Below are 27,525 nucleotides of genomic sequence, written 5' to 3' on the forward strand. Positions count from 1 at the left end.
GTTACTGTTCATTAAAGTCAAATTATTAAGAAGGTTGTCGTGTCTTCTGGGGAAGCGAACCCTACCAGTCATTACAATTATATATATATATATATATAAAAAAAATAAAGACCTTTTAGGTCTATATGTTACCCGGAAATGTTTATCTTATAGCGGGCGTGCCGTGTTTGTACATCCGGTGTATTTTGTGTGGATCTTTCACGAGCGAAGGTAGATAGATGATGAACAAGAAAAGAATGGAAGGGAAGAGGAGATACTTCGCGCTCAGTGTGAAAATAGAAAACAATACAGAGTGATAGAAAACTCGGAACGGACTACACGGCGTTGACTTATCACAATCAGAGTGAAGGTGAGGCTGCTGTGTTTGTTGGAGAGCGCCTTCAGTGCTAGCCACCGCTAGCGGCTAATTTCCTTGTTCTTCCCCTGGAATAACGATATGTCAGATCTGATCCCCCTGTTTATAGTATACCCGGTCGCTCGCCGGTGTCGCGCGGCTCGACCAGAAACTAGCCGATCTACAAGCTCGCGGCATGTCATGTCCGCGACGCTTTGTGAGCTTGTAGATCGGCGTTTTTCCTGCCGCGCGACACCGGCGTGCGACCAAGTATAAATCAGCGTCATGTTGTGTGTAGACTAGAGGAAGTGCTCATGAGGCCTTTTAACAGAACTCTATGCCTTTAAACGTGCCGTTGTCACGTTAAACGGGGCTTCGTCGCGCGACCATTTACAAAAGTATTTTTTCTTATGTTTTTTTTTACTAAATATGTATTATTATTATTTTTATCGAGCGGAAAAAGGGTCGAACGGGTCGCGAGACTGAAGGACTACAGACAAGATCACTTCCTATTATTGTGACGTCAGTGACCCATCCTCGGTATATATTTTTTATATACAAACATTGAAACATACAAATTAAACGCTAGTGGTAGTTGAGTTAAAGTTAAACTGAAGCGTAGGCTACAAAGAAAGCTGTTTTTATGGCAACCTGCTGTGTAAACGAGCCTAAGCAGAGTAAGCACTTAACTTCACCCCGGGTTGTGTTTTCATCTAGTAGTAGTTCGTTCTCTTGTGTGTCTGTTCTGTCTCTATGGCTGGTTTTGTCCATTTAGGCCTGGTATTCACTGTCTTAACAACATTACTTAGCTATATTTAGTTAACCTACTCCAAACGTGCTGAAGCACTACTGATGACACATGTCCAGAAAGATGTGCCTTGGTATTTTGTGACAACCACCAGTTTTAAAATGTACTACTTTATTAAGTGCTTTTTATGTCACAAATTAAAAAACAAAGAAAAGCAGCATAGATAAGTCCAGAAGTCAAAGAGAGGCTATTTTGGATGGGTATGAAATTACAGGGGAGTTTTTGACTGTTCCTTTGGCATTTGAAACCCACTGACATAATCATTATCCCTATATGGCCTGTCCATAATGGTATACACACTCGCACAGCAACTCAGAACCTACCACTTGAGTTTGGAAGGGCTTCAAGGTCACTGAATGGCCTAGCCCCTTTTGGGACCCTCGGTTACCTTTTCTGAAGTTTGGACGTCGGTACCCTAGGCCCCTGATCGCTTATTCCACTCTCCATAGGACACAGATTTACCCACTCTCTGTTCCCCTTGTACCGCCTCCCGCACCAGGGCAGTGTGGTCGGTGCAAGTCAGTAACGTAGGGACGTGCAGCTAGCCAGTAGCTGCTTGGGAGGCGCTACAATGGGAAGTCAATAAGGAAGAGACAGGAGAGAAGTTCAACGAAGCATCGGTGGTTAATGCCGTTTCGCACACGTTTCCGTTGTCTCCATCTTTGAAACATCTCACCAACACTCAAGCTGTGGCGTGGCTCTCCGTGAACAGAGAGTGGGTAAATCTGCGTCCTATGGAGAGTGGAATAAGCGATCAGGGACCCTAGGGTACCGACGTCCAAACTTCCGAAAAGGTAACCGAGGTTCCCGAAAATAAGGCGAGGACAGGCGTCCGCCGTCCACCTGTTCAAATCTGGCATTTCTGGCCTGGCCAAAATCCATACAATGAGAAAAAAGAGATGACAAGAACTGCATGCCTTTGGTATATCTCTTTGAAAACCTTTAGTGCTACGATTGTGTGCGGGGACTCCGGGGAGACGACAATTAAAACTGGTTAAGTGCCAGGGACGACAAGACGTCTTATTGCCGTCTTTGTAATGGATGCCAAGGACGTAAAGACGTCTTGGTTTAAAAAATAAATAAATATATATTATTATATTATAATTTTTTTCATCCATATTTTGAAAATTCCTCTAATCTGGTGTACAGGTGATGACATGCACATTACATGCATAATAGAATTACAAATTCTTTATAATGGGCACTCTAAACTGGTGACCACCAGGTGGCGCTTAAAGAGCTTAGCACATTGCCTGCCCAAAATGTAATTCCTGGAAACACCACTGCGAAAAGGGCTATGAATACCACCTGTTTCGAATTTGCACATAATGCAGAAGGCAGCAGCACGACCCATTAATAAAAACGAGTGCTTCCAACCTCCCCAACACTTTTTCTTAGCAGAAAGTAGCTCATAACATGTCTACGGTGGATTTTTATGAATCAAACGCTTTGCAGATTGAAAGAGGATAATTCAAGCTTGCCCTACAGCTGCAATGTTTGTGGTTTAATGTTGTTTAATACAAGCAGATCGGAAATTCAATTTAGATCAATGGAGGGTATTGCAAATTTGCAACTCGATTCATCCCATTATAAAAGAAATCTAGTGTTGCAAATTACGGCTAAGGACTAGTAGGCTAATGCCTGTCCTTAACATCTATTCTATACCATTGTCTTGTGCATTTTCATATGGTAGTTGTAATGCAAATGTAATAAATAAGTGCAGGCATGCTCTAGCTGGCCTGCAATAAAACCCTTCTGAATAAGGATGTGAATTATCGATTAATGCACTAATAGTTAATTGATATACAGAAATAATACGAAAGGAATATTATATTCCTTAATCAAATATTTATTTGACCATTGACGATACAGGGCCAGGCAATGGCATCTTTGTATGTGCGTTTCTCATTCAGCAAACAGCATTACATTCACAGAAAACCACCCAATGATAGAACCACATAATTCTCAATTAATTACGATTAGTTATTAAATGTTAATGACTAGCGACAAATTTCTTATCGGCGATTAACTAGTATTAACATCCCTAAACCCTACATGATAATAGTTCACATGTTGTGGCGGGTTGGCCCAGCTCTCTCTTAGGAGCCATCATGTATGCTGTACATTTTTATTTCTCCCAGTGCACCACTGCACCCTGCCAACACCCCTTAATGTTTTTCAATGAAAGACAATGAAATTATACGGCCTTACGTTGGAAATGTAATGTATGATCTAGCTGCCCTGGACCTATGGAGGACAGAGTTTAATGTGACATTGAAATTGCATGAATCATGACTATTAGAGTTGCCTTTCACCTGAACATAGTGCTTTGAGGGAGTGGCAGACTCACTGGCATGTAGGTTAAAGATATTTATTCAGGAATTGGGTTTGAAGTGTAATGCTGCCAGATGAGCTCATATATACATTGTTTACATGCCCCGACTTGGGCAAATGCCATTTTATGCAAAAAAGCACAGGAAGGGGTAGTACACAATCTGTAGTCTTGCGTCGCCAATGCCAGACAACTATTCTACAATCCCCGGGCCAAATGCTATCGAGTCTGAACTACACCTCCCAAAATCTGAGTATGGATGCTGCCATTTCCGTTCACGAAATACTACATATTTTTTTTAAATATCTTTACATTTTATTTTTGTATTTCCATTTCTGCTAAGCAGCAAGCTATATATACTTACCGGTAGATGATTTATTTTTATATTGGGATACATTTGTGCGACTGTAAAGGCGAAACGGAAGTAGGGTGGAAGCTCCACTTCTGCAATATTGCTTACTCATGATAGAGCTTCCGTTGCTCCAGACTGTATGATGGAAGCATTTGAAAATTGTGAAAGGCAACAGTCTGTATTTACTTATATGATTTTTCCAGACAACAAGAGCAGATTATTATTGATTGTAGACAGTGTACTTACATACTGTATATCATTTATGTAATCTTAAATCCTTGAAATAATTAACATTCAATCCAAATGCTATCCTCCTTTTTATCATTGCGTTTTGCATCCTTGTATTGTATTGTGGTATGTCTAACTACCAACCAAAAATAATGAAATAGGCAGTGTTGCCAACTCTCGTGAGAGAAATAAGCCAACCCACCTCCAAAAACAAGCAAACTCTTGCGAGAGAAATAAGCCAAATCTCCCCTCGAAAATCAAGCCAAACAAGCCCAATAATATGGCCATCTAATCATAATAAAAAGTTTCGATGCATTTATCATTATAAATACTATGTATGTCTATAATTTATGTTTTGGTCATTTATTAATAAGTAGAGACACCAGACCCATTCTGTCACTCAATGGGATTCACACTACTCCCCTGTCTCCCCAAACATATGGGGAATTATACATCAAACCTGTGACTCGTCCTTTTTTCCCCACATCTCTGGAAAAAACAAGCCTAAAGTCACGGTAAATAAGTGGACGTGGCAACCCTGGAAGCAGGGGAAACTTTCAATAAATACAACCGATAAGAACAGATGCTGGGGTAAGCAGCTGCTTGCTGCCGCTGGCACAGTGGAGGTCCCTACATATCGCAAGGCCCCCTTCCAGGCTGATCTTTCCTCTGAAGGTTAATCTCTGCTTCATTTATGCAAGTTCAACTTCTCCTGGAAGATGTGGGAAATTGCATTTCCTATTTGGAATTGAAACTTAATTTGATTACTCCACCACAGTTTTAACAGGTATAACACCGGAAACCACTGCAAGCCTAGCCATTGGTGACATTTTTTGCGAGTTCAAAAAGCATGTGATGCAGAATACATTGCTACCTACTCAGGCATTGTGCTGTGTAAATGAGTCATGACTTAAATTTACTGAATAATGATCATTTTGAGCCGGACAGTTCTGTTCATTGACCCGCCCCCATTTCTCCTTTGTCCTCCTCTTGCTGTCTCCCTCCTTCCTCCTCCAAATGCCTGGCTCAACTCATATAGCTAGCTGTGCTACTGTATCATGTTTGACTTATATTTCTATTCTCATCAAATATTGTTTACTCCATCTCAGTGCACCCTTTCAACAGCTGTGATTCATCAGTTAGTGTAATGAAATTGCCATATTATTGACAAAATAATTGTAGTTGTACTGCTATGTATTGAACATTCCTTTGGTGAGTTTTTTGCACAGTGCACACACGAAGAATTAATGGTTGGCTTGGTGGGCAAACCAAAACCTAATTCAAAGCATTGAAAAGTAACAAATGTTTTCTTTGTATTCAACAGAGCCATACTTAATCTTGAACATTTCACAATTGATTTGATTAGCCTAGATATGATAATTATTTGCACAACAGGAATTGTTGCCAATCCCACTGGTTTGAGCTATAAAATCTGTGTTTTGTAAGCCTCATGAATGCTGGTCCTGGTTTTGATGTACTTGCAATTGCCCTTTAGAGCAAACTAAATGTGTATTTCAGATGCTGTGAAATTGAGCATGAGTCATCAGGAGGCCCACACATGAATATGTTCTAACAGAAGCAGCCCTCACCCTCACATACTTTAAAAAAATATATATATTATGTGAGTAGTTTGAACCCTTATCCACTTGAACCCTAGTGTCCCTATTCTGGGGCCAACGCTCGTGAAAATAGTCGATCTACAAGCTCACAACGCGGTGCAATATGAGTATGTGATATGTTGGCTTGTAGATCGTCAAAACTAAACTCCTCAAACACGTTGGAAACTTGATTTCAGTCGAATACCCCCTCCCCCTCCCACCAAACAATTTGCCAACATCCCCCAACAAGCAACGTAATTTGATACTCCACTACAGTTAAGGTCAATTGGTACTATTGAAGGAGAGAGGGTTTAGGTGGTCAAAGTTGAACAACATAGCTTGTGTTGGTGTTGGCATTTTGTTTGGTGTCAGCCTGTCAGTTAGCTATTACTCTGTGCCACTTTGTTGGGGCTGAACAGTTGACAGTTGCATCAGCACAGTTTATTTTAGCAAAATGAAAGCTTTTAATAAAAAAATGCTTTGAACTTAGCAGGTTCTGCAGATTGCAATTAGTTTAACTTGCATAAACCATGTTGACAAACATTGCTTGATCTTTATATTTAACTACTTGCATAATGACATCCAGAGCACTTGATTTTATGTGATTACATCCTTAACATTTGCATATTATATTTAATGTAAGAAGTTCAAGCTATCGAACATTCTCATGTATAAATTATTTGGTGAAATCAAACTAGTGTCTCAAGTTCAGACTGATGTATGTTTATGTAACAGTTTATATAATACTCTGCTATCGACATTACATTATTATTATTATGGTTGTAGGTGGTTCAAAATCTAATATTGCCTCTGTAGCAAACATTGCCTCTGTGGCTGAAAATGGTCAACTCCTTCATTTATTTATTATTATGAATAATGACTTATTTTGAATGTATTCTATTCCTGTTTTGACGTAAATGTGCAATCATTTTGATCTAAAATAAGTTCACACCTTGTGTACAATTTTTATACTTCCCAGTGAATATGCCTGTGCTTTTAACGGTGTGTATCCTTGACATTTTTTGTGCATCTTTATCATTGCAGGTATTGCCTATGCCCTCTTGTGCCTGCCAAATGTTGAGGCCAGAAGCTATCCTGTACAACTCATAGAATTCCCTGGGTGGAGAGAGAAAGGGAAAGCCACCCTGACCCATGAAAGTCACTGTGCCTTCGCTGCACTGCCAGTGACTAGGCCTGTAGTAGGCCCAGCACAGGGGGCACTTTTCTGGATCTCCTCTGGCGCCCGCTAACTTGTACAATGGATCAACAACGAGACAAATATGCCGACCGGCCAGCCAGAAGTACCAAGGTTTCACAAGGAAGTCGCAGTGGGCACTCGTCACGGCCGTCGGGCTCCTCTGCGTCCTCCGGGGTCCTCATGGTGGGGCCAAACTTCCGTGTGGGCAAGAAGATTGGCTGTGGCAATTTTGGCGAGCTGAAACTTGGTACGCAGATAGTTATGCATTGCTGTGTTTTACCAATCACAGAGACTGAGCTAAAAATGTATAAATGGGTTATTATGGCACTGATTTGAACACCCAAAAATGTATCTGTGTGACCTTGAAATATAATTGGAAGCATTTGTGCAAATGCAGATAATAGTTGTGGTGACCTTTTTTTCTAACCACAGTTGAACATTGCTTTCACTGTACATTTGCTAGTACACTCCGTATGTGCCTTGTGAGCTGACAGTAGGCAACTAGGTGCTCTGTAGTACTAGGAAATTGGTACTCTGTACTAGCATGGCGATAATTGGTACGATGTCGCCAAGTGCTGTCATTTCATTTCATTTTGGTACATCTTAGAATCTATGAAGGCTTGTTCACATTTATTATCCATAATCTATTCTCAATGTTTCTACTATGTTGGTATTTTGCTGTCTTTCCTTGTTAATTCACCTTAAATGCCCCATATTTCCAAACTGCAAAAGTCAAGCCAAATCACGCTATGGAGAGATTGGAAGACTAAGCACAATATATATATTTTTTTCTCCAGAACATTGTCTTATGTGTCAATCAAAATAGTTCACAGAGACCCTGCGCACTTTTTAAATTATAACCTATTTAGGAATTTGGACTATTAACATCATAGCCGTCCATGGAGAAGTAGAATATATACAATTATTAGTTTTATGACGATTGAGTGTGGAAATGCAAATGGCTATTGGCAGTTTTTCCTTAATAGACGGAGCCTATTGTGAATCTGGTCTAAGCTCACAGGATGGAAGTAATATTTCTCCTTTTGTCCCATACACACTTCCACAATGTCTTGTCACCCCACCCCATCCCCATAGTCCTGTTAATGGACAATAATGTAGGTGTATCCGTAATGTCTCAATAATATAAAACCATAACTTGACAATAATGGGTACTACTGTTTGTCACTTATGAAGTTTGTTTACTTTAATCATACCAATGAGATAATACTTGTAAGATTCTTCAAATAATTTCGAGCGATTGGTCAAAATTACAATCTTTCAGTTTTTACCGCAAAGTTGCAAAAAGACAATATAATTGTTTCATTATACATTTTGCCTTACATATATGTAATTTTGCTTCCTTTCTTCCCTTACTTTTAACAGGTAAAAATCTCTACACCAATGAGTATGTGGCTATTAAACTGGTAAGTGAAACCTTTTTTTGCACTTGGAGACTGTTATTCAAAATAAGGTTTTTTTTCAAAATAGACTTTAATCATGAAATACTATTTGACATGACATTTGTCACTGATTTTTTTTACCATGCAACTGTGTGCATCCAAGGGTAGTGTCAAGATTGCGTGTCCTGGCAAAGGGCTAAAGTACTCTCACACCACCGTGGAGACTGGCATTTGATACATCCATGGTGCGTTCGTCCGGACACTCCAATGAACACATTTGGCAGTGTTTGCACATGTGAAGCCAGCAGGGGATTGTGTTCTTTGTGGCTGCACTAACGATGCCTACTGGTTCGTCTGGGCGTTTGTTCAGCAGACAGAGGAGGCATGCGATTGAATACACACCACTTTTTCCCGGGTCACGGACACATTTTTATGGGTTGCGACTCGCGAGTAAATATCCCATTTTCTTCGTTTCTTACAATAAAAACATCACACCCGTGTAAAGTGAGGGGCGCTCTTATCATAGATCATCTCATTCCGGTCAATCACAATTTGCGTCCTCACTTTTTGTCTTCAATGTTTGTCACTCAAAACTGGCCATTCATTTTCAATGGCATTTAATGTTTGTGTTATGTGTTGTGTTTACACATAACATTAAAGCTGGACATAGGAGGGGCAAAAAAAAGTATATATATTCATCGATGTGGTCCAAAGGGGAGTGAGCTCTACTGACTGAGCTACGCAGACACAAAAGGTTATGGTAAAGAGATCTCCATATATGGGCATGTCCATATTTGGGCTTATAACGTGGTGCCAGCACAACATTATAGGGGTCATTGCATTGACAATATGTCCAGTCCATATATGGGTATGTGTGTGTCCGACACAAACGAGGCCCACCCACAGACATAGACATCACCCGCCACAACTTGTTCTTTATACAGTAGAAATGGCTGTGTTTCTGGTCAGTAGATGCATTTGATAACTCTTCATTTTGGTTCTCATGTCATGTAGGAACCAGTGAAATCGAGGGCGCCACAGTTACATTTGGAGTACCGGTTTTACAAAACCTTGGGAAGTACAGGTAAGGTCATTGGCAAGATTACCAACTATTATTCAGTCGTTTTTGTGTTACTACATGACAGATTTTACAGTTACTGCAGATGAGTCAAAAATATTGTCATTTCCACAACAAGTGATTACGCCTTTGCACTTACAGTCATCGACCCTCCCTCAATAGAATCTGTATGATAGAATCAATTTCAATCTCCGGGAGTCTGTTTGTAGACAAATCTCTTTCAAAGGTGACTTTGCAAATTCATGTGGAAACGCCATTACCAGAAGCGGACTGCTACCTTCCTGTTGGCCTGAAATGACTTCACTATTGGTATCTAACGGGAGATGCAGGAAACGTTAACGTTATTACAGCCATCAGAATTGTGATTCAACTCATGCATAATGCAGGTTTGTCATGTCTTATCCCCAAATCTGATCTCCTTATATGACCTCAGACAAGTCGTTGTTCAGCCTCGACTTAGGAGCAACCAGCAGGTTCCTGCTTGGGGAGCGCATGCTGCACACAGGCTTGTAAAGATTTAACTCGGGGGGGCCAGGTCATGAAGTGCCTTAAAAGTAATCCTAAAACGAGAGTAATGTGGGTGCCTGACAGCTCAGCCAAATTGTGTACACATTGCTTGTGGGCCATGTGGACTTTGGTTTGAATGTGACTCCTCTCTGTCCTTGGTTTCCTGTCTCTCTCTACACGCTCTAAGCATGATGATGGTTTCGGTGTCTTTAAAACTCAAAATTGATCTGATCCTGGATATATTCCTGAGATGATATTGGATACTTTCTGCCCTACTCTCTTTTCAGTTCTTCCTCTTGTTTGTCATCGACCAATTATTGCCAGAGACACACGGTCATGGTCAGAATTGTTTTCATTGACAAGCAGGGCTCAAGATTGACCTTTTTGTCTTGGTACTGGTGCTCCCAACTCATAATGTTATGAGCAGTGGCACAAGACAGAATGTAGCAGCCCGGGCCTCTCGCATGTACGGAACATAGTATGTAACGGTACGGTTTACAAGTAACATAAAATATTGATTAAATGCATGGGGCTTTAATGCATTATTCTGGGTCCAGATTTTAAAATGTGCTCTTCTGGAAACTATGATCAATTTCAAAGTCGAGAGCCATTTGACTGTTATTTTATTCAAAACACCCAAGTGTCAAAATGTTATATTGATACACCTTGATTGCTCAGTAGCACTTTTATACATGAAATGGAAATATAAGTTTTGCTAGACATGTTCCTTGGCAAGCTTAGTGGAACTCAAGGTGCCTCTGTTATAGCCAGACAAAGAACATAATGTCTACGGTTTTGCAAGGGTTGGAAAAGGCCAACTGTGCGGAAACTCATTAAATATTTAGAGTGAGGCTGCCTCTCTTAGCACTAACCTGCCTCTGTCCTCTACTCCAGATGGGATAACGTGACCCCATTTCATCTTAGCTGTGTGCTAATATGCCATCATCCTATGTCAGCCTGTGTGGTTGTCCGATAAAGGATGTCTGTTTTCCATCAGTGCATTCATGGATGAATGTGCTCAACCCAGGTGTCTTTATACAATATATTGAATGATTATGAGTCTTTTATGACTGTTATGAGCCAATGTTTTTCTAAAGGTGTAGCTTTGGCTTTTTGCATTTTGGAAATTAGTGAGGCATGAAATAAAAAGTCTGCCTGGCTTAACTCTGAAAGACTACACCTTGTACTCTGGCTTCTCAAGCAAAAAAACAAATACCAAAAGAAAATGCACACCATAGCAGAATTTGCCTCTAGAGAAGGAAAGGAACGGTTCTGCAGTCTTCTCTTGGGTGCTCAAATCTTGGGTGCCCATCACTGGCCAAAATATTGGTTAAACCCAACAGCCTCTTAGCCCATAGTTGTATATTGCCTTAAACTGTACTTCACCTTCAGTAATTATATAAATTATAAGCTAACAATTAACCAGTACTTTAGAGAAAGATTGTTTTGAATTTATTCCATGAATTTGTGGAATAAATACATTTTCTGATTTTGACCTGAATAGATATTTTTGCAAGAAAATACTGATTATCGTTAAAAAGGTAATATTTCCCATATATCTGCTAGTGCTACTTCATTCCCCTTTTCCTCAATCACCAGATGCCTCAAGGTATCATTCCTATGGTACAATTGGCAACCCACAGAATAGGATAATTGGCTCCTAAAACACAGGATGGAACCCAGCATGCTCTTAACGTGGCCAAATGCTAGCTAAATGGCTGTAGTGCCACTTCTCTCACTGTACATGTGTTAAAGCCCATCTGTGATGTGCTTCATGAATATTTGCTCACACTATTCTAAAGTTGTGGATTAAGTCAACCTGTTCATTAACCCATTCTGACCTGAGATCAGATTCTAAAAATGTCTTCTACATCCTGACAGTTTTCTGAAAAAGCTATGTTTCTATGTCAGTCGTTCTTTTTCAAAAATAGCAGACCTACAAGCTCGTAGCGCGCCACTCAGTGGCGCGCTATGAGCTTGTAGATCTGCTATTTTTCAATAGCTAAAGCACAACACAATGCTAACACCGAAAGGGGTTCCCGCCAAGGTTAAGACCAACAATGACAATAATGATGAGCACCAAGTCTGTCTTTTTATGTAAAGTAGACCATTGTGGCTCCATTAGGAGCTGCTTTGAGTAACACAATTTCTTACTTGATTAAATTAGCTGATTTATTGATTTTGTTTGCCCATGGTTTTAATCATGGGTGGGAAAGAAAATAGACCTTTGATTTCAATGTTTACTGGGGATAACTAATATTATTTTATGCCGTAATCATTTAGTCATGCCTACTTAAACTGTGTTTCAAGTGTTATTCCAGTAAACATCAAAGATTTCCTACACTTTGGAACTACAGATCTGCGGAACAAATCTAATACATTTTGTAAATTCACACATTTTAATATATTTTGGGTATCCCACAACTGCGGTTTGGTTTGTCTTTTTAAGAATTTGAGAATAGTGCTTTGTCTGGACTGAAGACCTTGTAATCAGGACAGCTGTCCAGTGAAAGAATTGGACACAGGCTGCAGAACATGTTGTCAGTTTGAAGTTGGACATCCTCCAAAACTGAATGACAGACACGCTGATCCAAATTATGTATTGCCCACACTTGAGTGTATTTTCTTTTTGGCATTTACTTACTTTACTTTACTCTTTCAAAAGCGGAAATTGCTCTGAGGTTTCCCTACACATACACAGGCCACTCATGCTTCTTTTCTTATCCATAACGTATGTAGGTTAATTCTCCTTGGACCATTAGCCTAATCAGCACAGACCTTTTGCTATCCAAAGTAATAGTCTTGACTTCAAAGCTCTCTCTCCCAGGCACACCAAGACAATTCATGGAGCAGTTTCAACAATCAGTGCTTTTTAGTTTCTGGTTAATGTGTAACTAGCAGCAGGATCTGATCTCTACCCTCCGTAACAAACCATGTGATACTCCTAGTTTCAGATCTGGCTGTGACTGAGTTGGGCTCCAGGTCAATTTCATCAGTCATGGGAGGCAAGAATAATAAACAGTCTCTTGCTGCCCACAGGTTTTCATCAGACACATTGCCATGATGTGCAGCTGAAAGAATGTCTTACCATTAAGGCTTTTAATATTAGCTGTGTGACTCAATTTACTGTTTACCATTCCAAGCTTATAACAATGTTGGCCGTGACGCACATGGAAACAAAAAATACAATCTGGAAATGAACCAATTACACATTTTGCTCATGGACTTCAGTATTGTCAGCCGAGCTATGATTGTGTCTCATGCATTCCTTATTGCTCTTTCTTTTGTTTCAGCTGAAGGCCTGCCACAGGTTTTCTACTTTGGGCCTTGTGGGAAGTACAACGCCATGGTTCTGGAGCTGCTGGGCCCCAGCCTAGAGGACCTCTTTGACCTTTGTGACAGAACCTTCTCACTCAAGACTGTCCTAATGATAGCCATTCAGTTGGTGAGTTCACAGCAGTGGGTTAGACCCAGCAGGGCCACACTTATATGAACTAGAGTTCTCAATCTCTGCCCGAACCCGACCCGGGCTCTGTGATTTTCCGTGATTTTTCTTTTTGTAATAATTTTATTATAACAAAAATAACAATTCTGTTTGTGTAATGTATTTATTTAATATGAAGAGGGCTGAGCTGGTGAATGTTGGCGATTGACTTTTACAGTTTAGGCTATTATACTATTATGTGACTGAACCGGTGGAGGAGGAGGCGATGATCAGCAGCAGCACACCAGATAAGTGACAGAATAGAACGGTGGTTGTTGAACTTGCTACTGCTGGCTGGCCTCTGGTTTGCGAGCCAAATGAGCTGCTTTGGTGCTCAGCACCAACTATATAACTTAAGTTAACTTGCCATATGCTTAAAGGTTTTATAAGACCATCGATTCATCCGCGATAGCTCGTTTTGGAAACGTCAGGGCTTAACGAGACACTGCTGTCTCGTTGAACCCAGCTGGGTGAATAAGCTAAATTAGGCTACCTAATCAACGTCGCCAGTCACCACGGTAAATGCTGCATATAACTATAAAAGCTATAAAAACATTACGCTGGTATGTAGATTATAGCGAAGTTGACAGTTGTCATAATATTGTAGGCTATAGCTCTGAATCAGAACTGTTGCACAACAGTGAATGATGACAAAGTTGCACCTTGTTAACGGGCACAGTATTGGACATATTAACTGCGTCACTTCAGAGGTTCGCTGGCACTGTTAAATTGCTGGAAACCATTAGAATGTTGGAAATTGAACATTATCAGCCAATTAATGTGAGTTACATAAATTCTTTATTTCGGTGACTTTTAGTGCATTCTCTGACACACTCGTCTCAATAATCCACAGCGCCGTGGCCATATAGTGGCATTTTTCTTTTTCCTTTTTTTCCCTCTCTTTTCGCTCAGGTTTTCGGGCCTGACATTAGGGTAATTGTTAGGGTAGGGTAGGGCCGGGCCTTAATTTTCAGGCCCGGGCCTTAATTTTCAGGCCCGATGAGAACTCTAATATGAACACATTGGCCATGCAGAGCCAGTAGTTGACAGTGTGTGGTCGAGAAGGGACCTCGCCCTGAAGGTCGAGAAGGGACCTCGGCCTGAAGGGCGAGAAGGGACCTCGGCCTGAAGGGCGAGGTCGTGTGCACGCATCCGCCTCGTTGACGGCAGACTGCTGGGCGAGCGCTGGGGCGCTGGCTTAATTGTGACAGCAGGTCGCATTTACTATGACATCACGTGACATCATCAGGGATCTCCATCCCTGATGATGTCACGTGATGTCACAAGTCCTGGGCTTATACTGTATGGGGGCATTCCCATGTATGGGGATAATGAGTGACAGTGACTGATGGGAAATCCATGTATTGGGATAATGAGTGACTGACGGGAAATTAACGATTTCATAGTAAATGCGACCTGTGGTCGCAATTAATAACTGTGTATTCACATCATTCACCATTAGCTGTGTAAATCAGTCACTGGATGTTTTGTTTTTACAACCAGAGAAACAAACAAATGTTCACCACAAGCTTATTTGCTGGTATGCAAAAGTTGGTTGCGGCTCAACCTTTGGGCAACCAACAGTATCAAGAAAGAATAAGATAGTACTGTCATTCTATCAAAGAATATAATGTAGTGATATATATAAAATATGTGATGGTAATAATAGCAACTGTTGCACAAATGTTCATCTTTTACTGGGTTAAATTACTTGTTGATTTCTCATCTAAAAGCCACATTTTTGTTATGTAATACATTTTTCTTCTTTCTTCCTTTATTGTCCCACTACAGATCTCCAGGATGGAGTATGTGCACTCTAAAAACCTCATTTATAGAGATGTAAAACCTGAAAACTTTCTCATTGGACGGCAAGGGAACAAAAAGGAACACATTATCCACATAATTGACTTTGGCCTGGCCAAAGAGTACATCGACCCTGAAACGAAAAAACACATTCCATACCGTGAACACAAAAGCCTGACTGGAACCGCCCGATATATGTCCATCAATACACATTTGGGCAAAGGTAAGACGATGTGCATTTTTAATTAAAGCTACAAACCAGGATTCTTCCCCATGCATAAATTGTTTGGTTATTCACGTTGACCATGGAGCCAGATACATAACGGACAGACTGGCATCTTTACCATGGTTGGAGACCATAAGCATTATGGACATTCCCAGGTTTCAGCTATAATTAACAGGCTGCCTTACTGTTGAGCAGATATGACCATATTTTGGGGTTTTTTGGAACATTTAATGTATTCTCTCCTAAAATATGTTCAACTATACTGTTGTACTATGCAACTATACATAGACCAGGCTACCTGTTTAATTATGCAATCTTGAAAGAACACTAGAACAGTGGTGGAAATGTAGATTTCTGTGGTTAAGCTTGCTACTACTATTTTAAAGTGAATCTCTATAGTCCTTATTTCTTCTTATTTTTATATTTACTTTTTTATAGAGCAAAGCAGACGAGATGACCTTGAGGCCTTAGGTCACATGTTCATGTATTTCCTCCGTGGTAGTCTGCCCTGGCAAGGACTAAAGGTATGCAGTCTATTTTGATATTTATTACAGTTCTGTAGAAGTGCAATTATAAATATTAAGCAAACTTACACATTGACTTTGTAAATATCGTTTGACCTGGTCTAGGCAACCTTTGAAAATGAGTTCAAGTACAGGTGATGTGTTGAAGTACTTTCTGTGGTTTATGATGGTGAATAGACTGTTCGCTCAGCTCCGCCCACTCCGCCAGACAAGTGAGCGCCTAACGATTTAATTGTGTTTTTGGTGTTGAACATTGGAACGTGAATACAAATTAGCGCTGACAGGTCTCTCACTGATTTGAATGGGAATAATGGTTTTTCCACGGTAAAACACTCATGTTTGGAGCCAAAGCTTCAAAATCTCTTTCAAGTCCCATCAACAAGGTCTGCAGCATGTACCAGAAAAATATGCGCTTGGCTCAGTTGGCTGGCATATTATTGCAAAAAACAAATGTTTGCTAATGTTTATCACTGGGAAGGAATATGGATGTACCTCATCTCATCTAAAGTATAATCGTTCCTGGGGGTCTGGAAGTTCTGGGGACAACCACACGGAGTTGCACCACTCAGTTCACACGAGTGTGATTTTATTACAATTCTTGCCATTACCATCATTAGTATTATTGTCATCACCTGCTGTCTAATTTCCCTGACATTAAGCTGTGTGTAGGCCTGTCATAACACAACTTTGTGTCACATTGTAAGCTTGTAGATCAGCTATTTCTGCTATGTTTGAAAGTAGAAAATGATTAAATATGTCGGATGTTATTTGTCATATCTGCTATGTACCATTTTTTTTTTTTTTTTTGTATTCACATGTTCCAATGTTCAATGCCAAAAACCCAATTTAATTGAGTTAATCGCAATATTTTTCATGACAATTAATCGGCAACTTAAAATGTTGTCATTGTGACAGTGTGTGTGTGTGTGTGTGTGTGTGTGTGTGTTTGTCAATACAGTTTGAGATTGGGTAAAAAAGAGAACCCTCCAATCGCTCTGTGCACTGTTGCAGATCACACAGCAGCAGAATTTCACCATAGTGTTTTTATGGTATTCCTATTCGTTCTAATATGTTGCTCAGATTATGATTATGACATGGCCAAAGTATTTTTGGGGGTCTCCAGCTGAAAAAGTTGAGGACCCCTGAGTTGGATCAAAATGACAGGTGCTGTTCTTCTATCTCGATTGGATTGCAGTCTCTTTAGATGACCTTATGTTTATCTTCTGCAGGCTGACACATTGAAAGAACGATACCAGAAAATTGGAGACACAAAAAGAAACACTCCTATTGAGGTCCTTTGTGAGAACTTCCCAGGTACGATATCTTAGGCTTGCACAGCACTGCAGGGTTTACAGCTTAGTAATAACATGGCTGTTTCACAATCTGTCTTGTTTTTTTAGCAGTAATCTGTGATCCTTGGATCAAAACTGATATATCAAGACAATCGTTTCCTGCAAATACATTATTTTGCATACACCTTCATGTGCTTTAATACACTTCATAAGTTGTGTCCAGAGTTGCGAATATAATGTAAACCGGATTCTTTTCTTACCGTTTCAGAGGAGATGGCCACTTACTTGCGCTACGTGAGGCGATTGGATTTCTTTGAGAAGCCAGACTACGAATACCTGAGGACTCTGTTCACTGAACTGTTTGAGCGGAAAGGATATACATTTGATTACACTTACGACTGGGTTGGCAGGCAAATAGTAAGATGGATAAAAGATTGTTCTATATTAACTATAAAATACTTTTCCTGATGAAACTGTGTGGGCTCACTGTCTTGGAAGCCATTCAAGTTTTGAATGTTGGTAGTGTTAAGTATTGATAATGCTGGTTAATTCTTGGTTTTAACCCATTCTGGGCGGGAACCCCTTTTGGTGTTTTACCCCCTCAGGCCAGGAACCCATTTTTGGGTTCTGTACAGTATGTACAGTATTGAAAAATTACAAAAAATTGATGCTGCTATATACATATTTTAAGTTTTGTCAGGTTTTAGAAGGGGTTTTTAGAATCGGCCTTAGGCCTAGAGTGTTGATAGTGTTAAGTAGTGTTAGTGTTAAGTCTAATATGGTCTTAATAAAAAACTGGTGGATGCTAGGGTAAAACAATGATTGCTAGGGTCTAATAGGTGGTTGCTATGGTAAAACTTGTTGCTGAGGTAAAACAAGAGAAATACCTTTTTGAATGTACTGTGCCTTTTAAGAGTTACCTAATTTTACAGGTAATTAGTGGGATATACACAATACATTAAAGACGGGAGTAATCATTTTCTGGTACTGTTTTCCTCACAGCCCACGCCGGTAGGCTCTGTCCATATAGACTCTGGAGCATCCGCCATCACAAGAGAGAGCCATCCTCACAGAGACCGCCCCTCACAGCAACAGCCAATGAGAAATCAGGTGTGATAAAGGCTTGCCATGTTTCTGAAAAGTGGTGGTGGTCAAAACCCCTCAACAAAGTCCCAGGAACTGTTGCATCATATCTTTAAATGAATGAATGAAGTCCCAGGACATCAACAAAGGGGTGTGGTGTTTAGACTCTGAGTGTCCTTCAGGCTGAACCTGCTAATGAAAATGTTATGGGGTTTCCACTGTTGGCACTGAGCAAAGCTTATGTAGTATGCAAGGCTAGAAGCTTTAGCCAACTAGATTTAGGCATAACAAATGGCTAAGTGACTCTATGGATTGTCTTGTTTAGTGGATCACTATCACTATGTGCTTACTTGGGTCCCTATAATTAATACTCTATCATTTTGGAGGTATCATGATCGATTAATGCAATTACTTTTCTGATTGAGCTGTGGTACCTCAAAAGCGGCAGTACCAATCGCAACCTGTAGATTCTGTAGAATGTGTAGCTTTGATGGTTGGTAACACCAGCCTGCCATTGACTGTAGTATAATTGCCCACCTGCTCCTAATGGTGAGGATGGGTTAAATGCAGAAGACACGATTTGCAAATTTACACTGTCAAATCCACACAAAAACTGAACATTATGATTATAATTTATTTTTTACTGCATAGAAAAGGATCTTAAAGTACTGCAGTGCACTGCCTCAAAAAAGTCATAAGCTTGAGAAATTACTTTTTAAACAGCATGGTAGAAAAGTGGGTTCTGTAAGTCCCAATCTTAGTAATTCCGAGTTTCACCGTTTCCAGTATTTGAGGAGAAGGGAATTACCGTTAGGGATGTGAAGTTTGTAAAACTAGGATCACCTTTGAATAGTTGGATCCCTTTTTAAATGCGTGTTCAGCAAGGGTTTCTATACCTGTCTAGAGCTAGAGACACAAAGACAGGCCTCAGCTTATTAGAAAGTCTTCAAAGGAATGTGATCACATACAGCACTGGCTAATTTACACAGATAGCCTGATAAAGGTCTCTGAAGGATGACTATTCAGAAAGAAGAGAATGTGACTTTACTGAAAGCAATGGTGGTAAACCTCACATGAGGGGGGCGGGCGGGGGGGTCCATTAAAGCTACACCCAAGGCAGTATTATTGGGACATTGAGGCCAAGGTTTGGGATTTTCAAACAACATTCAAATGAATTTGGCCTCAGTGGTAGTTATTCGTCCATCTTCTTGGCTTGAGCCTTTGCTTTGACGCATTTTATTTTATCATTTATTTATTCACGTGCGGCTTTGCATGACATCTTGGCTTGCTCGCCCCTCCCCAAACACCCATCTCACCTCCCCCTCCTTCCAATGCCATCACCCTCCCTGTCCAATTGCACCCCTACCTCCCTTATCATCCCATCCCTTGAACAGACTGCAGCCTCCGACCGACGAGGAGCATGGGAGGCGCAGCCCAGTCGCCAGGCAAACTCCTCCTATCTGTCCTCTCACCTGGCAGCGGACAGGCATGGGGGCTCAGTGCAGGTATACACCACTCATCTGATCCACTGCTACCCTACGCTCTAGCCCTTCTCTTTGGAGTCACTCCTGTCTTGGCAATGAATCCAAAGAATACTCGTACCGGTAATGTGCAACAGCATGTAAATATACCAAAAACTGGTATAGGCATTAGGCAGCTGTTCACAAATTAACAAAAAAGACCATTAACAATGTTAAATTGTGTTTGTACAGTATATCAAACGATGTGGGTCTCTTATGATGTTATATTGATAGAAAAACACTCAAACATGCTCTACGTGTTCAATTTGGATATTTACAGGATCTTTAGAGCTTTTGCGGAGTGTGTGTGCAGTTGTTCACATGAGACAGATCTGACTCCATTGCTCCCTCACTCCCCACCCTTTTCCCAACAGCAAGGATACGGTTTCTCTCTGGGCAAGGTGCATCATCACATGCATGTCATATGGTGCACACTTCCCAGGTGCTGAATATGTGATGCATTAACCTGTACTGGTTGGACTGTTTTAGGTGTCCTAAGCACAGGTTCCACTCTTCATGGCCCTTTGACATTCCTTGTTTTTTACCTTTTTATTTGCTTTTTAATTAACTATTGCGAGATCTAAGACCCTATAGACCGGTTCAACTTAATATTGTTTTTCTTTTCTTTTTTTTAATGCATTATTAGGAGGAGAAAAAAAAAGAAAAGAGGGCAAAAAACACTTTGCATGGTGACCTTGCTTAGCTGGCTTATTGCATGCTCTGAAGTCATCGCAGTTAATTGCATACAAGTATGGTTAAACTGTCCCTATGCTAAGCTACATTAAACGGTGAACGCCATACAAGACGGTTTGCTCTCACCTCCCTGCGTGCTTGCTCTACAGTGTACAGCATATTGCATTGTTTTTTTTTAACCTCACAACCACATTTCTTGTAGCCTTCTACTGTAACCCCAATATCAATAATTGTAACAGCTATTCTTAATATAATAAACAATTTGTAATGTGATATATTGTAGTTATAGCAATGACTGCGACAGCAGACTGAAAAACAAAGCCAGTGACAGGTGTGTTAGTGAACGCGCACAAGCACACATGCGCAACTGGCCTGGCCCTCATCAAGTCACTCCCCTCCCCTCCTAGGTTGTCTAGTGATGAGTTGTCTTATAAAGTATTCTGTATGAAAAATGTTGTTGTTTACGTCGGTTCCTTATGTCAGATTCATTACAGCAGTACTGCCATTAGTTTATTGAATGAGGAGTGATTTTCCATGATCATTGCAAAACGTAGCATATCAAGTGGTACGAAAGTCAGTTTTTTACTTCCTGTTGGCAAAGTTTAAGGCTTACAGTCTAGGGGTTGGAATCCACGTGGTACACCCGACTTGCCGATTGTCTAATACGAACACAATCGGGGGAGGAAAGTCGATGTGGAATATGGGCAGAGGTGGACCCAGACAGCAGTGCATGTTAAACTGGAGGAGTAGGACGGAGGCGCTACGTCTTCCCAGTGGTGTTCCTCTCTGGCAACTGTGCCAGTAGGTACAAAAGTACGTCCTCCCCGTGGCGCTTATCTCTGGCAGGTATGCCAGTATAGACAAATCCACAGAGAGGTCCTCTGCGTGCAGCCATGGCCAGCCAAGTTATTTCCTGTAGGTGGTGCCAACATAGCTAATTTCCTACTACTACAGTGAATGTGGAAGTGACTGATGTTTGTCTGCTCACGTTACTCTTTTATCTGCTTTTTACTAACACTAACTTTACAAATATGCCTAGAACATCTGGACGTACCTGTGTAGTTTATGTCGGCTCAAACTGTACAGTAGTGGCAAAATTCAACTTTGGAGAGAAACAGACTGTCAAATTGCGCATTAAGTAGTGTAATTACGGTAAAGGCTACTCAGTGGCCCTGGTGGCTCAGACAAGGCTGAGCAGCCTTTACCGTAATTACACTACTTAATGCGCAATGACATACGGGCGGGTGCTCGTATTTGACATTCAGTTTCTGAAGTTGAATTTTGCCACTACAGCCATAAACTACTCCGTTTCGTCCCGATGTTCAAGGTGTTGAACTATATTATATATTCGCAGAGCTCCAATCGGATAATATTCCAGTTTTTCACTGAGCGAGGGATTGTTTGATGCAATTCATGTATCATGTTTTAGTTATGGTAGTGGTGATAGAAAACCCATCTGAAACCATGTAGAATGTCCATTGAACTTGAGCATTAAATTGGTACAACTACATTCTTAAATTGGAACAAAGCGGCAAACCTTAATATCTTTTATTTATATGCCACCAATTTAAACTTAAGTGTTTACTTTGTTATCAATCACAATTTCAGTGCTGCTGAAGCAAAATGACATGCCCTGTTGATTAGGAATGGTCCTTGATTGGCTTGGGACAACCTGTGACCGAATGTTTCACTGTGTCACACCAAGGTGGTCAGCTCGACTAATGGGGAGCTGAATGCTGATGATCCATTGGCTGCCCATTCCAACGCACCAATCACAGCTCAGGCAGAAGTTGAAGTGGTTGATGAAGCAAAGTAAGTCTCACTTTTGCTGTGGTATTGTGGCAGCCCTTTTCCTCAACTCTGATCCCACTGTCTACCCTCTTAGCAATGTCTTAATTGAATGTTAATGTTGATTAACCTCTTAAACCCTCTAGACTGGACAGCTGGACCTTTGTTGCAGGTCCTCTTCTCTTCGCCAAACATAAGCTCACAACACGATACGTTGTGCGTATTTGGCTAATGTTCCCCCCAGAATATGAATGCTGGGGTTCACGTGATTAAAAGATAACGATAGCAATATCATGCAGTTCTAAATGCTTGTATAGTGGGTGTTAGCAGGCAGCCTTCCACTGTCCACAGCAGGCAGCCTTCCACTGTCTGTCCACACCATCTCTGCTGGTGTTTCTCTTTCTGTGTTCTGAGGGATTTCTGAACCGCAGAAATCAGACTTTAGAAAGTATTTTGGAGGTTTTAAATGAATGAGTTTTTGAGTGGTGCAACCACTCCCTTACGGAGCTATGTGTGTGGGTGGGTGGGTGGCTGGGTGCGTCTGAGCACGAAAACAGCATGGTTGTTTTTCACCACCTGTGCGCAACTGTATATATAGTGATTTCGGGTGTGCCAGTACAGTACAGTGAGAGTACAGTACAGTAGAGGGACCCCCACACGGTAACTGTCATTTCGCAAACGATTCGGTCGGTTCCTGTGGGTCTGGAACTCTCCTCCCCCCACCCCCACATGGAGTTGCACCACTCACTTCACAAAATGAAATGTTTGATCTTCCTGTATATTTACACAATATTACATTGAACAGTGGTTCATCAAATTATGGTGGGAAACGGTGAACCGGTGGTGGCCGGCGATCGCCACCCCGGCCCCCGATGACGTGATGACGTGCCCCCTCCCCACGGTCTACGGGCCTCCAGGGCTAGAAAAACGGGATCTTTTTATATTTATATATATATATGTGATTGTGTGTGTCTATGTATATATATACACACAAACACACTTTCCACATCATTGCATCTCCATCATGAGATTAATTCACTTTAATTTATTCCCATTTCTGTTCCTGTTTAAATAACGCCATTTAGTTCCATTCATGCAAACGTTTGATATGATGATTTGGCGCCTGTGCTGCCAGTCTTTTTGATACCCAAGTCAAACAAGTTCACGGTAGAAATAAGTGCTTGTAACGAAAAATGCAAATCTTGTAGCCAAAACCCTTTTCATTAATGTTGTGCATATTATGGATGGATGACCATAGAGGGAGAGGGAGAAAGGTTTCCATGAAAAAAATGTTTTTGTATATTATGTCTACATTCGTAGATTAAGTGATTTGTGTAAATGGTTACTTTTACGCTGTTGGGCTGAATCTAGACCTACTGTGTGTGTACCTGCTTTCCATCTAGATAAATCATTAAACAATGTAAGCTAATTAAGCACATTAGCCCTATGTATATATACTCTTTTATTTATTTGAGGTATTGGTTATCTTGACTTTGACCTCCATGAACTGTGAATGGATCCTTATGGAATCATAATCACACACAGGAAGTAGAGTATCTGGTCTAGTGTTTCCTCCTAGTAGATCTGCTCCGTCTGTGCCACGTGTACGTACGTGTGTGTTTGTTTGTTAGGTTAACGTTACATTACGTTTGCATGCTAGGTTAACGTTACATTACGTTTGCATGCTAGGTTAACGTTACATTACGTTTGCATGCATGTGTGGCATGAGGTCAGTCCCATCGTCTTGGTCTAGCTGAATTAATCTATCTTTTCTCTTTTATACTCTTTCCTCTCTTCTGTAGCTGCGTGAAAATGCTCAACCTTTGGTGAGTCCCTCTGCTAGTCCACATCAAACTCATGGGACATGGAGTGGACAGGCCTAGGCTGGGCCCCAGTGCAGTTAATACAGCATTAACAATGGACACTCACTAATAGTGCCATAGACGGTGCCCACTGAAAAAAACGCAGACTTCAGATCAGTACATTTCTGAACCTTTTTGAAGTACTTATAGGCGTATCATTTTTATTATATTTATTCCTGATACAAACTCTGATACAAAAAGTACAAAACTACACCTACAGTAAGCAGGTATCACCAACAACCCAAATTGTTGGTGATACCAAGTTAACAAACATGACTTGTTAAGTCTCATTTACTTGAATCGCCAGCTCATGTGATTTTCTTCTTCTTAGCAATATGGAAAATGTGATTTAGTCAATGACTTACAATTGTGTATGTGTTGGCTCTGTTGCATGGTTCACCATTAGTCTCTCTATTAATAATTTAATTAGAAATAGACAATCACTGTCCTATGTCTTGGTCTATAGCTGTTTGCCTGTCTTCTGTACGTTTGTTTATAGTGGCTCACCATGTCCTGTGCTCTTTGTCTGCACCACTCAGGTTTTGTCCATACAAGCATAATTGCTTTCAAAGTCCTTAAAAGCTACTAGATGAGCTCCTCTGACATTTCACAAGTTGCTAATTGATGATTTAAAAAAAACACCCCCACACTGGATAGTTGACATTGAATGCCTGACTATTTTAATTCCTGGTTATTATCGGAAAATTGGTAATGGAATACTTAGCAACAAACTGTGCAGGTTGTTTTCGTCACCATTGTATTTTGCATTGTGTGAACACAGTTTGGCTAGGATGTGCATAATGATACACTACGTTTTTTAACAATAATGATGATGGCTCATAATAGTGGCAGATAAATTGGAACACAGGTAATGGTGGATGGCGGTGCAGCCAACTTGTTCTTGGTGCTGAATGGTGGCTTTGCTAACAGCAGATGTATCTGTCAGACTTTTGGAAAGCTCTGAGAAAAACAGTTTAATATAGCATTTAAAATGTACTAGTATTGTTTAGGTTTTGTCTGTATAGCTAGCTCATCCAGTTCTCTCACTCTCTGCAGGTGCTGCTGCTTCTTCAAGCGGAAACGGAAGAAGAACACACCACGACATAAATGATTCTTCACAGCCTGAAACATTAAAAGTGTCTTGCTCAGCTGAATTGTGATTACAGAAATCAATAAGGTCCAATCCAGAAGAAAAGGGAGATGCCTGAAAGATAGGAGGACCTATGGAACTGGTTATTGGGATGTACACAGGATGCATAATTATGTGGTATTATGTGTCCTTTGATTAGAATCCTGTGAGTTTCATGGGAGTCTCATTACATCTTTTCTTTTTTCCCCACCTCCATGATGCTTGGAATATTTAGCAGGCAAACGGGCCTGTTCGGGATCCTACATCTTGGCTTTTAGCTGACAAAAAAGATTTGCATTTTTGTCATACTTAACCAAGCATTTGCACTTTTCTTTGCCTTCTCTGTTTATTTTCATTTATCCTTGGAATTACAAAAGATGTTTCCCTCTGGAAAGAACTTCAGCTACACCATGTTTTACTCACTTCTTTCCTTTGCTCACAGTCAGAAATGCAATCTTTCTGTTCCTTTGTCAAGCCCCAATGGAGTGCAGTTTGCCTCTGGTATACTTTGCTAACTTGTTTTGGCACAACACTCCCACATTATTTCTGGTGTTGAAGTGAATGTAAACCTGAACATGTGAGGAACCTAGTGTGTAACTGCCTGTATCTATTTAAACACTGAACATACGTCCAGAGGGCATGTCGGGGTGCATCATTATGTCACTAGACCCCTGCACTTTTTCCTCCAAAGGGGTCAGACATAGCACTGGGACATGGGCTGAGACCATGTGTTCTGTGTTTTCTCCAGGCTGTCTAAAGCTGCCAGCACTCCCCGTAACCATAACTGTCAAAATACATTACAACGTCTTTGACTCGTGGAGTTTTGGTCCAGGTGGATTTTCATTGAGCAACAACTTTGAGATTTGTAAGTTGGCTAAAGAAAATACTATTTATGCTATTTATCTCTTGATTTTCATCCTTGATTTTCTTACTAATTCTTAAACATACACACTGAATGTATGGACAGAAAAGCAAATGACATTGAGACATTTACAGACTGTCAAGCCCATGGGAAGGAAACCACCAGAAAATACAACTGACCAAACTAGGTGGACTTGGAGCTCTTCTAAAAGACATTTTTGACCTTAATCATGTGACGGCAACTAACAGACTTTATACATGGCTGGAGCGTATTACTTTGGAGAAACGAGACAATGGTGCAATGTGCTTTTGAGATCCAGTCTCCTTACACTACTGTCCAATGCCTTAACCCCCAACCACAACATCACAGCCAGTAGGGCATGGTGGCAGGATGAGGGTCTGCATAATGACACCCAATGTTTGGCACCATGTACCTGTACTCCCCATTGGTGTACACTAGAGCAGTTATAAGTCACTCACTTATGCTGAAGTTCATGGCCCCAGAGTATGATGCCAAATGAAACTTTGGGTGGATCTAGGATCATGTTAATACAGTAAGTGTCTACCCCTCTTAATGCAGTGCTGAAATGCATTCCACGATGTTTTAAAGAAATCGGCTGAACCCTGATCCTAGGTCACAGAAGCTGGACAAATACAGTGTGTGTACACTATAGTTTCTTTTTTAATTAAAATTGATTTATTATTTTATTCTTTATTTGTACATGCGTTATGGAGGACTGCCTTGAAATAAGTTCCCTTTCCTATCCTCTTGATGCCTTCCCAGAGGTAATTCCATGCATGGTGGCTTAATTTTATTTGAATGTTTTGAGCAAATGTTTTTTCTTTTTGGTAATTTAATTATTTTTGTTTTCTTGCTAATGTGACTTTACAAATTATTGTTTTGTTTTTCATTCCAAATGGCCATGGTTGTACAGGGAAAGTGAGGAAGACTAAGCTAAAAAGCGTGACTGCACTACATTTGATTTTCCTGACAAGAACCCTGCCTTCCTCATCCTGTACTTGAGTGCTTTATCTCATTGTTGCTGCCCCTCATACCTGTATGATGGGCCTTCATGCTGGGTGATTGGATTTTCTAACAAAATTGGGGGTTTTATCTTTTTATTTTTATCCTTTTGTGCCATGCGCCCCATACATGCATACACTCAACCTCTGAATCAACTCTCAGTGGAATGTTGCATATTGTTTTTTTGGTGCACCTGCTCAGCCACCTTGGATATTAGAGATACCTATGTTGTAGATGTTGCGAACTGGCTCTGTGAACCAGTAAATAAACCTGCTTGTTATGTGTAATAACACTGTATAGCTTTTGGTTTTTCCAACCCTGGTTACTCAAGTCAGTTGCTCTGGGGTCTAAGTTATTGTTTTATTGAAAGTACTTGAATATAAAAATCTATTGGATTTTTG

At 40.6% G+C, this 27,525-nt stretch overlaps 1 protein-coding gene across 4 annotated transcripts; it reads left to right on the forward strand.

The window, feature by feature from the left end:
* Window positions 1–51: 51 nt before the first annotated feature.
* Window positions 52–27,525, forward strand: csnk1g1 (casein kinase 1, gamma 1). Of its 4 annotated transcripts, XM_080758314.1 has the most exons (14): window positions 52–349; window positions 6,697–7,097; window positions 8,234–8,274; window positions 9,265–9,334; window positions 13,129–13,280; window positions 15,111–15,345; window positions 15,787–15,872; window positions 17,102–17,186; window positions 17,433–17,581; window positions 18,167–18,274; window positions 19,642–19,752; window positions 22,166–22,272; window positions 24,051–24,074; window positions 25,167–27,525. In XM_080758314.1, the coding sequence occupies exons 2-14, from the start codon at window positions 6,911–6,913 to the stop codon at window positions 25,219–25,221; spliced, it is 1,410 nt and encodes a 469-aa protein (XP_080614440.1). In that variant the 5' UTR covers window positions 52–349; window positions 6,697–6,910; the 3' UTR covers window positions 25,222–27,525. The 4 variants fall into 4 exon arrangements, with proteins under 4 accessions (XP_080614440.1, XP_080614441.1, XP_080614442.1 ...); XM_080758315.1 differs by lacking the exon at window positions 24,051–24,074; XM_080758316.1 differs by lacking the exon at window positions 19,642–19,752.

Source organism: Protomyctophum bolini, assembly GCF_963924005.1.
Source record: "Protomyctophum bolini genome assembly, chromosome: 1".
Classification (NCBI taxonomy): Eukaryota; Metazoa; Chordata; class Actinopteri; order Myctophiformes; family Myctophidae; genus Protomyctophum; species Protomyctophum bolini.

Coding starts and splice junctions, on each gene's coding strand:
- csnk1g1 (XM_080758314.1), top strand. CDS start 6,911: ATGGATCAACAACGAGACAAATATGCCGACCGGCCAGCCAGAAGTACC. Junction 8,275..9,264: donor AGTATGTGGCTATTAAACTG/GTAAGTGAAACC, acceptor CATGTCATGTAG/GAACCAGTGAAATCGAGGGC. Junction 15,346..15,786: donor CAATACACATTTGGGCAAAG/GTAAGACGATGT, acceptor ACTTTTTTATAG/AGCAAAGCAGACGAGATGAC.